This window comes from Lycium barbarum, unplaced genomic scaffold (genome assembly GCF_019175385.1).
Source record: "Lycium barbarum isolate Lr01 unplaced genomic scaffold, ASM1917538v2 unchr_scaffold_02, whole genome shotgun sequence".
NCBI classification, from domain to species: Eukaryota; Viridiplantae; Streptophyta; class Magnoliopsida; order Solanales; family Solanaceae; genus Lycium; species Lycium barbarum.
In genome coordinates, this window is record NW_026843399.1 from 1016042 (window position 1) to 1029159 (window position 13118).

Consider the following 13118-nt stretch of genomic DNA (forward strand, 5'->3'; position numbering starts at 1 on the left):
GTCACAAATTTGATGAAAAAGTTACCGGTGGTTGAGCTTCTACTGGGAAAGCTGTCGGACGTGCAGAAACGCTACTAGCAGAACCAGATTGATCCATTGTACTAGCTTGGTCAGTCTGCAGTTGGTCAGAAGTTCTCATATTTCCCAGAGTAGCTGCACCAAGACCCTTCAGATGATACAGCATACATGTGCATAAGTATCAAAACAAGTAAATCCAAGTCCTGCAATCAACTCTCCCCCACCCCCAAAAAACAACCAACATGATGAGCATGCATGTTTATGCAGGTGCAAGTTTAATACTAGTAAGCCTTATATAAAGAGCATAATGAAACACCGTTTAAGTGTAAATTAGTAAATAGAGATACTACAATAAATTGAAGTTCCTAGAGATGCAGACATGTCATCTGCGGAGAATCATATTACTCTTTCTTTTGATAAGGTAAAAGGAATGGAGAATCATATTACTCAGCCACCACATTCACTGAATATTTCAGTTATAATAATAAGCTACCCTTAGACAATTAACTTTTTTTTGGCAATCAACTTTGTTTTATCAAGATATTCATTCAGGCAAATGGGTCTATTCCTCAAAAGCTGGAGCAGTACTAAAAACTAGGGCGAGTATCTAGTCATTATCACTTCTGCGTACTAATTATAAAGCAACCTTTAGACAATTAACTTTTTTTATCAAGATATTCATTCAGGCAAATTGATATACTCCTCAAGATCTGGAGAAGTCTGAAAACAAGGGGTGTCAAATAGGCGACTTGGGCTAAATTTGGGTGGGTTAAAATAGGATTAGTCAATAAAGGGTTTGGATCATAACATGACCAAAGTTTGCTTGGTCAAGATGGTGGTTAATCTACTTATTAAGAAAAGGGAATAGGTAGTTAATTTGGCTCACAATGGGTCATAACACACCATTCATCCAACTGAAACCATTTTTTTTTCTTTTTTTTTTCTTTTTTTTTTTTTTTTTGAAAATTAACCACCATTTTTCATTTTTTCTTTTAAAGATATTTTTATTTAACAAACCAAATTAATAAAAGTTTTTTTCTTCATCATCACTATCTAACAAACCAAATCCAAAAACTTATTTTTCTTTTTTTTTTCACAAGGTCTTTTGTGGGTCAATTTGAGCTATATAGGCAGTCCAAATGCACACAAACTTTTCGATGGGATAACTTGGATTATCCCCATATTGACCTGCCAATGAATATTTACACAGCTCAACCCTCCCAAGTTATGGGTAGGCTGGGGAGTTATATTTTCACGGGCTAAATTGGCACCTTCTCTGAAAACCATGCTTTCTGAAACAAAAAGCATGCCCATCTTCAAAATATTAAATGGGGGCTTGTCCAGAAGAAAAATAAGTGCAGCCTTTTAGAGCACATGAAAGGGAAAGTCAGGTTACACATGCAGGATCTCCTTGGAAATATGATATTTCTTAGTTTGTGCTGCAGAAGGCTTTTAGAAGGAAAAGAGTTTCTGCTAAGGGAGGAAAATGTCAATTTCCAAGAAGGTCCAGTTTGGAACACACAAATAATAAAAACAGAGATGGTACGCTGTTTGCAACTTTTAATTTAAATACCACTATAGTTGCATAGGACTACACCAGGGTAAACCACTAGCCTCCCCTTCAGTCAATAGAAATTATTTACATCTCCTTTTAATATACAAAACTACATTGCATGCCACGTGTTTTAAAGAATAACAGCACATAACTTCTCTTCTTGCAGTCATTCTAGTTATAAGGATGTGATTGATGTTATTTGTCATTCCAAATACCAAAATTAATGTTGGAAAATTATAGAAACCACTCAAGTTAGTTAACACTTGAAATAAAAGAAAACTCAAATATAACATTCACATATGATTTCTATTTTTTATCAATGGATTCTTTTCTTCAGTTAAGGGTAAATAATAGAATTGTCTGTTCTATATATTTGAAACTAGATAAAAGGAAGGGAGGAAGCTCCTTTCCAGTGTGTTTAACGAAGAAGCAATTCCTGTTTATAGAGGTGACTCTTTTATGCATAGCATACAGGGAGTACAAATGTGTTATGAAAATTAAGTTAGTTAAAAAAAATTCCAACATTGACCTTTAACGTACAACCATTTCCACATAATTACAACCTAAATATCAAGAAATATGAAGGCCATGTCGAGTATTCACCTGATCTCCAAGTACAACTTATTGCAGCATGCTCATTAACTGCTACATGTGGTATTTTCCTTTAATTATCATGCTCATCACCTTCGTAGATCAACATTTCCATTTGCCAGTACTAAATTCTCTGTTCTCCAAGTTGAACTTTAAATTTCAACACTTCACTCTTCCTCCATCACAATTTTATATGACATTTTTTCAGTTTAGAACGTCCTAAAATGTCTGAGAAGATTCTAGAAATTAAAGTTTTACATAACTCTTACTTCCTTCAAGAGAATCCTATTTCATTTAGGGATAATACATAAGTTACCCCCTAAACTTGTCCGCAAAACTCAGTTTCACACTATAACTTTACAGGCGTTTGTTTAGCAACCCCCCCCCCCCCCCCCACACACACACACACACACAAAAAACACACCAATTATTGTTTGACGTGGAATAAATACCACCCTAAAATTATACTATCAGTCTCAATGGGAGGTGTATTACACACGCGACACGTCAATGCCATGACAGCACCATGTCATATCTAAAATTATCTAAATTTTGATTCTTTTTCGTTTCTTTTTGTTTATTGATTTTCCTTTTCCTTACTTATATTTTTTATACACTAATTAATCCCTAAAATCGTGACAATTTAGCTGAAATTGTTCCTTGTCGAAATAGAGAACGAATTAGGGAAATTGAAAACACAATTTAGCTGCAAGTTGCAGGCCACTCACCCGTTGCTTCTCCGACCTCGTATGCCGGCTAGGGCTATTGAGAATGGCAAGCATAAACAGCAAGACGAACCAAGTACAACTCCACAGCTAGATCGATGGTACAATTTGAGCCTAGGCTATATGTTAATGTGATTCTTTTTCGTTTGACGACAATTCCAGTCCTAAAAGGGACAAATTTTGATGATTCTGCCCAATTATCATTAGATGCGCAATGGACAATCTCTTTACAGGTATCACTCTCATTCTTTGTGACACCAATAAAGGATGAAAAAAATTATTACAGTATTCGCTCAAGAAAAATTGAGGTCATTTGCTAACAAGTCTTGGGAATTTCGATATAGAAAAATGCTATTTTTTGCCCTCTTCAATTTATCTAGAAAAAAAAAAGGGAAAAAATATAGAAAAAGAAGAAGAAAGAAGATGAGGAATGAGGAGCAGATATAGCGATCTTGAGAGGATGGGGAAGAAGGAGAGGGAGAGGGGTGGGGGGTGTTAGAAGAAGGAGAAAGGGCTAGGGGGGCCATATTTGTTTTTTACTTATTATTGCTTTGTACAATACAGACATCAGTGGGCCCACCCTCTTTTTTTTTTTAAATTAAAAATTACGCGCTTTCGATTTCTTTTTTTGGCCACATCAGCATTTCAGGTGGTATTTATTCCACTTCAAACAAGAATAAGGCGGTAATAAACGCCCGTAAAGTTGTAGTGTGAAACTGAGTTTTCCGGACAAGTTTAGGGGGGAACTTATGTATTTTCCCTTTCATTTAAGACTAATTCGACTTTAAAGATATGATGTCTCCCCCACCACACAAGCTTCTTCACTTTAGTACTTTTCTACTCTCACTACTATGGTATGCAAGTCATGCTTACCTTTCAAAAGAGTGACAAAGCCAAACTACTTTACATAAAATAGGGGAGCCTAAGTAACATAACCGTAGCAACACCGTATATTGTTATGTCAAATTTTGGACTAGATTACCTTTAACAATTTTTAAGTCAAACCACCCTCAAATGGGTGTGCATTGACATCTCTATAGACAATGCACCCGAGGAGGAGTGGGTTCACAGGCAACATCAAAACCTTTTACAAATAAAATAGAGAGCATGAAATAATAAATGTGAAAATTTCTTGAACCGTCCCCGCAATCGTCCACGGAAAGTGGAAAGATCAAAAAACAGCATAATCAAGAGCGAAACCTGGTGAAACTTACATTGACATCAATCCCCTCATTGCCAACCCTTGCAACTCCAAATGAACCAAGCACAGCTGAGATAATCTTCAAAATGTGAAAGTAGCAATTAATTTGTCTCTTGAAACATTAAACAAAAAGTCTACATACACTGTCACAAGGAGAAGGGAAAAAAAAAATATATGCCAACCCGATTTAGGTCAGGGAAAGCTCCATCTCCATGTTCAGATAAGTTGTATGTTCCAACTACTATACCAGGACCCACTCGGTTTCCTTGAACATGCCTAGAACTTGATGCAGAAGCATTTCCTACATTTTTCATTAGATTTCACAGATTATAAAGAACTCACAAACATGACAGAATCTAAACAAAGCATTCATCAATTTGTTTATTTATTGGGTAAAATACACTAAGCACCCTTGTAATATGACTCAAGTAACCACCACCACCACCACCACCCCCCCCCCCCCCCCGGTATGTTAAAATCAAACTTAAACCCCCTTATTATGAAAATCCCGTACAAGAACTCTAGCCTGCAACGAAACTAAAATGAAATTTGTTGGACAGATTCAGTGGGGGCACCCCCCTTATAGTAGGTATGCAACCAAACCTATTAGTTTGAATAATATTTCCATTTTACAATGGCGTTGAGCATTTAATTTTGAATACCATGAGGCATATCTGTAACTAATTCAAAATAAATTCATAAAAGACAAATTAAAATTACAAATAGAAAGTTCCCATATATTTAATTTATGAAATGTAAGAAAAAAGAGTAAACATTTTTGTTGAAAATTTTTACTCACCCCTTTAATTAAAAAGGAGAATAAACACTTTTGAATCACAAATCTTTCAAAACTATTCAATAGGAAAATGAGCACAAATTACTTAATGAGATATATCAGTTACTAGTAATAACTGTCTTGCATTTTGAAGATGTAAGCTATTTGTATTTTTTTCTAAAAGAGTATGATATTTAATGTATAAGAATTTCTCAGTTTTTACTTTTGTTTGGTCTTCCATTAATTCCACTTTAAATGGATTAGATTTACTTAGTTAGATGAACGCCCTTTTGTGTTCATTAAATAAGAGGTTTAAGTGTTCGGTTTTAAGAAGTAAGAATAACACCTAGATCTATGTCTAGATTTCCATAATATAGGTGTAAGTGTTTGATTTAAAAATACATTAAGTGTTTCTGCAATTTTGAGTCATATTACAGGGATGTTTACAGTAATTTACCCTTATTTATTTCTTCTAGCAGTTCATACAGTTTTCATAGATTTTGAATATTAGAAAGAATCATAAACATTACAGCATCTATATAAAGCATTCGTCAATTGGTTTATCAATCTTCCACTCTTTAAATTTCATCCAAAGGATTTTTCGGTCAATTCAACCACCTAAGTTGTAAACAATTGGTTTAGGCAAGATGTCTTTGAGTTGCTCTATAACAATACCAAGTTCCCAAATACCCGAAAATTAAACCCATAATACCAAAGTGAGACCACAAGGGCATAACGCAAACAATTAAAGTTCATATGACTTGCTCTAGCACTTCATGCCTACTTCCAAATGAAATACAGTACAGGTCAAACCATGTCAAACCTTGAGAATCAGGGGCGTTCTCTGATGAGGGTTGTCTCACAACCAAATGTAAAGTGTGTCCATCTTCAACATCTATATGTAATCAATAAAGGAATTCAAGTTTCTAAAAATTGAAGTCCAGGAATCCTAGAATTGGATACAAGTAGCTATTTCCTTGGAGAAGAATGAATAACAAAAAGGATACGGTAAGCTGAAAGGAGCTGATCATCCTTCAACACTTTGCCCCGGCAGATGAGCCGTTGTTGTTCTGACAAAACACCAGTAACTGTGGCGATCTGTTGCTTCAGTTCAGGAACTGGAACCTGCAGTGATGCCCCCCCCCCCCCCCCCCCCCCCAAAAAAAAAAAAAAAAAGAGTAAATGTACTATAATGAGTATTGGAGCATGTCTGAAAAAGAGAAAAGTGCTAACAACGTCAGCTTAATATTATGATTGGTGTGGACGAGATTCTGCTTCAATTCAGACAATACGAAGCATAAGTTCTCACAAACATGACAAGCTGATATGCACTAGAAATGCATGCTTAAAAAGTTCAATTACTTAATGAATTACAGTCAGACCTCTCTATAACGGCATCCTCGTATAACATCACCTCTCTACAACAGCCAAGTTTTTTCAGAACTGATTTTTTATGTTATATTTATCTCTCTATAACAGCTTTTTACTTATAACAGCAACAACCATATTTATAACAGTACGCTTTTTGTAAAAATTACCCCTCTATAACAGCTATCTTCTTGTTTTGTTAATATAATGATTAGTTGTCGTTATGAAAATACAATCTCTAAGATCACCAATAATAGGCCTAGAGATTTTCATCAAATATTTTGATACTTTAATACACTATTTATGACAAAGAATTTCATGTGAATATATATTTCCATCATTAAAAGAGTCTTTCATTATACAAAGTGTTATTAAGCTTAGGATTTGACAATTAAAAATGAAAATTAGATTTTATGCATCTTTGTTGCCTATAACAACGAAATATTATTTACATGCCAATGCTATTATAGGTGTATAATAGCCATTCGCTATAGTAGCCAAAAAATTTCGGACCCAACGACACTGTTATAGAGAGGTTGACTGTATATAGGCAAGCTACAGATTGAAGGATAGCCCTTTTGGCTTTGTTTTGTTTCCCTTTCCCCCCTTCAACAGGTATATCCGCTTTCTCTCTTAAGGCACTGAATACAAAAGGCAAAAGATGATTACACATTTATCCACTTGTAATGTATATGTCTGTGAGTCCAATGTTTTTATCTTTATCTCAACAGTGGTCTCGGAACACTCAACCCCACAAATCTTTACGTCTTCAGCACCGTTGTTACCCATTTTCACCAGGTATCTATTGATCCCTGAAACAAAGAAAGTAACAGTCAGATGATAAACAACACAAATAAGGTGATAGAGTGAAAATAAGAAGAAAAATCTGCAATATGCAACTAACACATAAAAATCTGCAATATGCAACTAGTCTTCAACTTTTTTTGAAGACTAATCAAATGAAAATAAGAAGAAAAATCTGCAATATGTAATTGACATTTTTCTTCTTATTTTCACTAGTTGATTATCTGCAATATGCAACTAACAATAGTCTTCAACTTTTTTTGCTCATATATGTAATTGAGAGGGTCTATAACTATTCCTGAAATCTAGGATTAGTTAATCAACCATCTTTCGCACGTAAGGCAAATACCTTGAGTATTTGCATAATCGAAAGACGTACACTTAGTGAAGAGAGTTACAGTAGTGGGGTGTAATCGAGACAGACGCCGATGATTTAGAAGGTGATTAGAAGAGGAATTTTCAAAACTTAAGGCGCAATTCGAAAAGCGCAAAAAAGCTCCACATTCAGCTGGGGCTTTAAGCTCAAATCTCAAATAAAACGTGGCTTTAATGGAAAAAGGCGCAATGGTGCAAAAATACAAATCTATATATGTTTAGTCCAAGATTGATAATAATAAGCACGAATAACAAATATATGGACAAAGGAATTGTAAAAACATTACGATAAAGTGAAATATGAATTATCTAGTGTCACCCCTTCAAGAGAGGCTCATTGCCAAGGAAAAGTATGTCTTAGAGCCTGGATGATGAGGCGAAGCGCTCAACATGTTTTGAGTCTCGCTTCAGGGCTTAAGCGCGCCTTTGACAACACTGATTATTAGGACAACTAAGAGGAGAAATTCCAATTTAGGAGGTTGTAATAGTTGGGGGGTAATCGAGAGAGATTCATAGCTTAAAGAAGATTGAATAGGAGGAGCATAAATATCTTAATTAATCACAGGTGAAGTCTGGATCCATCTTTTTAAAAAAATTGGGCTGTGTTTGGCATGAAGGATATGTTTTTCATGGTAAATGTTTTTCTGGCACAGTTTGGGGAGAGGTGATTAGACAGGATATGGCACAGTTTCAGCTCACCGAGGACATGACCTTAGATAGGAGGTTGTGGAGGACTCAGATTAGGATAGAAGGCTAGGTGGCTTATCCTTTCACCATAGTAGTTGTAGTTTTGCTCATTTGTTTATTACCATTTGATTGTTGCTTATATTTGTTGGGCCGTTGCACTTTGGTTATCTTATTTATCTATAGTAGTTAATGCTCGTTTCTTTCCGGACTGTTCTACCATGACTTTCTCGCTTTTGTTATTCCTTGTTTTCATATTGTTTTCGATATGCTTGGTCCTATCTGACCTTTTGTCTTGTTTTCCTCTCTTGTACTCCTCTCTTGAGCCGAGGGTCTTTCGGAAACAGTCGCCCTACCTTTCAAGGTGGGGGTTAGGTCTGCGTACGCTCTACCCTCCCCAGACCCCATATGGTGGGATTATACTGGGCTTGTTGTTGTTGGTGGTGGTGGTAAATGTTTTTCTGGAAAATATTTTTCAGGAAAATAAGTGGGGTTCTTACTTATTTTCTTGTGTTTGGTACGTAAGCAAACGATATTATCCTAAAAACATTTGTATATAATCTAGACAAATATTATGGGATGTGGGTGTGGGGTGGGGATGGGGGGCTACAGGGGTGAGGGTGAAGATGAGGCGTGTTGGAGGGTTGGGAGGACATAATTAATGTGGAATGTCATTTGTGGAACTTGTTTTCCCTACTTCCACTAGGGAAGTCATTTTTCTCATTTATAAGGAACTTGTTTTCCTAGAGAAAATATTTTCCAAGAATTTGGACCAACCGAACATGGGAAAATTGCAAAACATTTTCTTCATACTGAACACGCCCTTAATTAGAACAATTTTCCTTCAACGTGTATTAGAACTCTTTCATAATTTGAGTTCACTTTAGTTATTGAACCTTTAATCCACCTTTCCTATTACTGAAGTAGTAATGAAGCTACCAAATAGCAAGATAGAAACCAAATCCTCATGGGATCGACATTATCTATACTATAGCGCGAACTTTAGATTTATACCAAAGCTTTACTCTTGTTATAAGGCCAATGTAAAAACATTTAAGGAAGGCAAACGAAAATCAAAAGAAATAGATAAAATCGATTGAAAAGCTTAATGCTGGCCAGTGAAACTTCATTCATTTGCTAGGAAGATACCTGAACTGTGCACATAGCTCCATCCACAATAGGAACCAAATAAAAACTGAAATCCCACAAAGATCACAACGTTCGTTCATTTAAAATCGCACAGTAAAACCAATGTCGAGTCAGCTATATGAATTCCTATTTGGCCGGTTTCCTTCCAATACTTAAAAATTTATTTTTGAGAAGCTTAATGCCAAAAGCTCTTTACGCCAAACAAAAGGCCATCATAAAGTAAGTGCCTAAAGAAGCAAAAATTCTCGGACTCCAAACAATAAAAATTCAGTCTTTGACAGCTGCTATCCTATCAGTCTATCACTACCTCAAAATTATTATATTTTCTTAAAGCTTCACAAAATGCCCAACAAAAAGCACCCTTCATCCAACGAGTTCATTATCACATACAACAAAAACCTAAGACTCAAAATAGTAAAAAAGGAAAAAAAAAAAAAAAAAAAGACCTTCAATCTATGCAACTGTTATCAACATCGTATACCAATCTGAAACCCCAAGCCATATAAAAGAACAACAGTCTATATTTCCAATCTTTCACAGAATTCCACAGCTAAATCTCCATAATTTATCAATGAGAAAGAATGATGGAAACCCTAAATGAAAGTAAAGGATAAAAAAGCAAAGGACTTTAGAAAGAATAACCTGAAGGATAGGTGGATCGAAAGTGTTGTTGAAGAAGATTCTACTGTCAGCAATCAGCAGAGTTTGGCAAGCTGATGTGGCTCTCCCTCTCAGTTAATACCTTACTATGAGATCATACGATTGTGCGATTCGAACCCTCATGCGGGTCCATTGCCTTTCTTTAAATACTTAGAATATTTTATTTTTTATTTTAAAAAGAAAAAATCTTTGGTTAATTGTTTTAAAATAAGTTTTTCCAGAAAAATAATCAGAATATTTTCTGCTTGAAATTCTTTGGGAAAAATCAGATTTTTGTAACATCCCGTATATTCGAGTTAGGTGTGAATGTATGAAAACAAGTATTAAGTTGATATTTTAGCCATATGAATCCATTCGGGATGAATTCGGGTGATAAACAGTCGTTTTGAAATCAACCCAAATAGTGAGGTTTTTAAGAGTTCTCAAACTCGTCTAAATTTCAGTAGGTCTAACTTCTAAGCCACTTTCGTGAAAATAGGTTGGGAATTTGGGAAATCTTCCTCAACGAAAGTTGTAGGTCTTCGAAATACCTTTCCAACGGTAGGTCGCCCAGCTCCAACGGAGCTCTGTGCTAGGAGTTATACCCATTTTACTGAACATCGTCTGTGCAGTGTAAAAATTAGGCATGCGCGGCGCCCAGGCCACATTTTTAGCAAACTCAAAATTTTGACGCCGTCGAAATGGATATACTATGTTCGCCGCCTTGGGCGACGCACCAGGCCGTTTTATGCCTGAAGCGATTTTTCCCGAAATCTATAAAAGCCTAACTTCGTTATATTCATTCCCACTTCGTTTTAGCCGACGTTTTGAGAGGTAGGGTTTCCCCAAAACATAAAAGGTAAGTTCTTGATCAATTCCCATCATTACTTCATTAATCTAGCATCAAATTAACACTAGTTCATCTTCCAAGAACCCTAGATTCTTGAAACCCAATAAAGAGAAAAAGAAAGGGACGTTTGGAGAGATTCCTTCAAAAAGGTATAATCCTTGATTTTTATGATGTTATTGAAAGAGTTTAGACTAATGTAGGTTTTTCAATGGATTAGAATCCATGAATGATTCATGAAGTGTTCAAGAACACGTTCTAGACATGAAAACCCTAGTTTTTCTATAAAGGGGGTATATGGGTAGAATTAGATTAAAGCTCTAATCTTTTCTCATCTAAAACCATTGTACTGTGATTATTGAATCTTGGAAAGTGCATTTGAGCGGGATTTGAGGTATGTCTAGATTTCCAAAACTCTTTCTTGAAGTATGTCTCTTTTGTAAACCTTCTTTGATGTATGTCTATATTTCAAAAATCGTCTTTTCAAGTTTGTTTACTTTTGAAGTAAACATACTTCAAAAGTAATGGAAAACTCATTTTTCCCATTATTGGATTATTCAACTCTGTGAAACTCATTTTTCCCATTATTGGATAATTGAACTCATTTTTCTAAAGGTTGGACCTTAAACTTGTTTTGCTGTTGAATGGATTCCTTGAACTTGAAAATTGAATAAGAGATTTGAATAAGATTCTAAATCCGTTATGACTTGAAATGCCTCTATTTTGAGATGATGATTTGAGAAGTGAGATTTGGCTCCAAGCTATGATTGATGATTAGGTAATATGCCATGATTTGTATTTTGTTTGTGTTTGGGCCTGTATGGGCAAGTTGTGCTAGTCCAGAGGATGATTAGCCGTTATGGATCCTAACGTATCAATACGATTATTGCTGTGTCAGTCCAGAGGATGATTGACCCCCGTTGCTTCCTAGCCGGAGTATCTATTGTTGTGTCAGTCCGGAGGACGATTGACCTCCGTTGCTTCCTAGCCAGAGTATTTATTGCTATGTCAGTCCAGAGGATGATTGACCTCCGTTTCTTCCTAGCTGGAGTATCTATTGCTGTGTCAGTCCAGAGGATGATTGACCTCCGTTACTTCCTAGCCCGGAGTATCTATTGATGTGCTAGTCCAGAGGATGATTAGCCTCCGTGGTTTCCTAACCCGGAGTATCGACTGATTGATTTGCCTGTGAGTGGCTTGTTTTGTATCTTTGTTTCCTGTGAGTGGCTTGTGGAAACCTTGAGTTCATAAATGAAACACAGAATGATGTGAACGGTAACATAAGTGGAACTTAATATATTCATGTATGTTGACTCTTATTGGTGATTTCCATAGTTTACTGGCTTACTTATTCTCTGGAGTTCGAACTGTTTCTTTTGATATCATTTTATTGATTTTATTACCTTACTTTGGTTTTATTAACTATTTCCCCTTAGACACTCACTGAGTACCTAGTACTCAGGCATACCATTGTTGTTTTTGATGGTATGTTAGGTATCATTGAGGAGCAGGTTCGTGATACACCTACGACTTAAGAGAACTTGCTGCTTTCGAGACTATTTGGTGAGCCCACATGATTGTTCGTGGGGCACCATTCTATCTTTACTTTTTTTCGTATTTTAGTTTCGGGCTGCGTCCCAATGTTTTTAGACACTCTTTATTATCTTAGAAGCTCCATAGATAGTATACATTCTTGTGGGTAGTTGTCGAGTTGTTTAACTCTTGGGTACGTGATACGTTTGATTTAGTATTATAATATTAAAGATTTCCGCTAATTTAATTCATATCTCATGATTCGTTTGAATTTATTTTATAAACTGTTGGAGGTGATTATTGAACCTAGCGGGTTCAAGTGTTATTATTGTATCTTTTAGGTTCTTCCGATGTTGTTCATGACGTCGGATGCCGGTCACCTCTAGGGTGGGTTTTGGGGCGTGACAATTTTCTTTTGGAAAAGGTACTTGAAACTGATTTTGAAGAGCTCACCAAACATTAACAACAACAACAACAACAACAACAACAACAACAACAACAACAACAACAACAACATACCCAATAACAAAGTGGCCTTTGGGAGGGTAGAGTGTGGGCAAATATTATTCTATCTTGAGAGATAGCGAGGCCAATAAACCTCCCGCCCAAGGACAAATTTTTTAAAAGGATTGACAACCTCGTCACATTTTCTAAAAGTTTGTCTATATATAATGGAAAAGCAAGCAAGGAAACTTAAGCAGGACAACTCAAAAGGAAAAAGAAATTAATTATCTTTTTATTTATTTACTTTGGGTGGTTTAACTCAAAAGATAGTCATACCTGTGTGGCAGTGGGGAGCGTATTACTATAGATTTCGTGGTATTCATTCCACGTAACTTGATGAAGTTTGACGC

General features: G+C 35.8%; 1 protein-coding gene across 1 annotated transcript; it reads right to left on the minus strand.

Moving 5' to 3' along the window:
* Position 1: 1 nt before the first annotated feature.
* On the minus strand, positions 2-9627 carry LOC132625485 (ubiquitin-like domain-containing protein CIP73). The gene is made up of 7 exons (XM_060340144.1): positions 9246-9627; positions 6903-7045; positions 5873-5990; positions 5689-5760; positions 4273-4391; positions 4104-4169; positions 2-166 (listed from the first exon to the last, which is right to left on the minus strand). Exons 2-7 carry the CDS (start codon positions 7020-7022, stop codon positions 2-4), a joined length of 660 nt encoding a protein of 219 aa, XP_060196127.1. The 5' UTR covers positions 7023-7045; positions 9246-9627.
* Positions 9628-13118: the final 3491 nt, after the last annotated feature.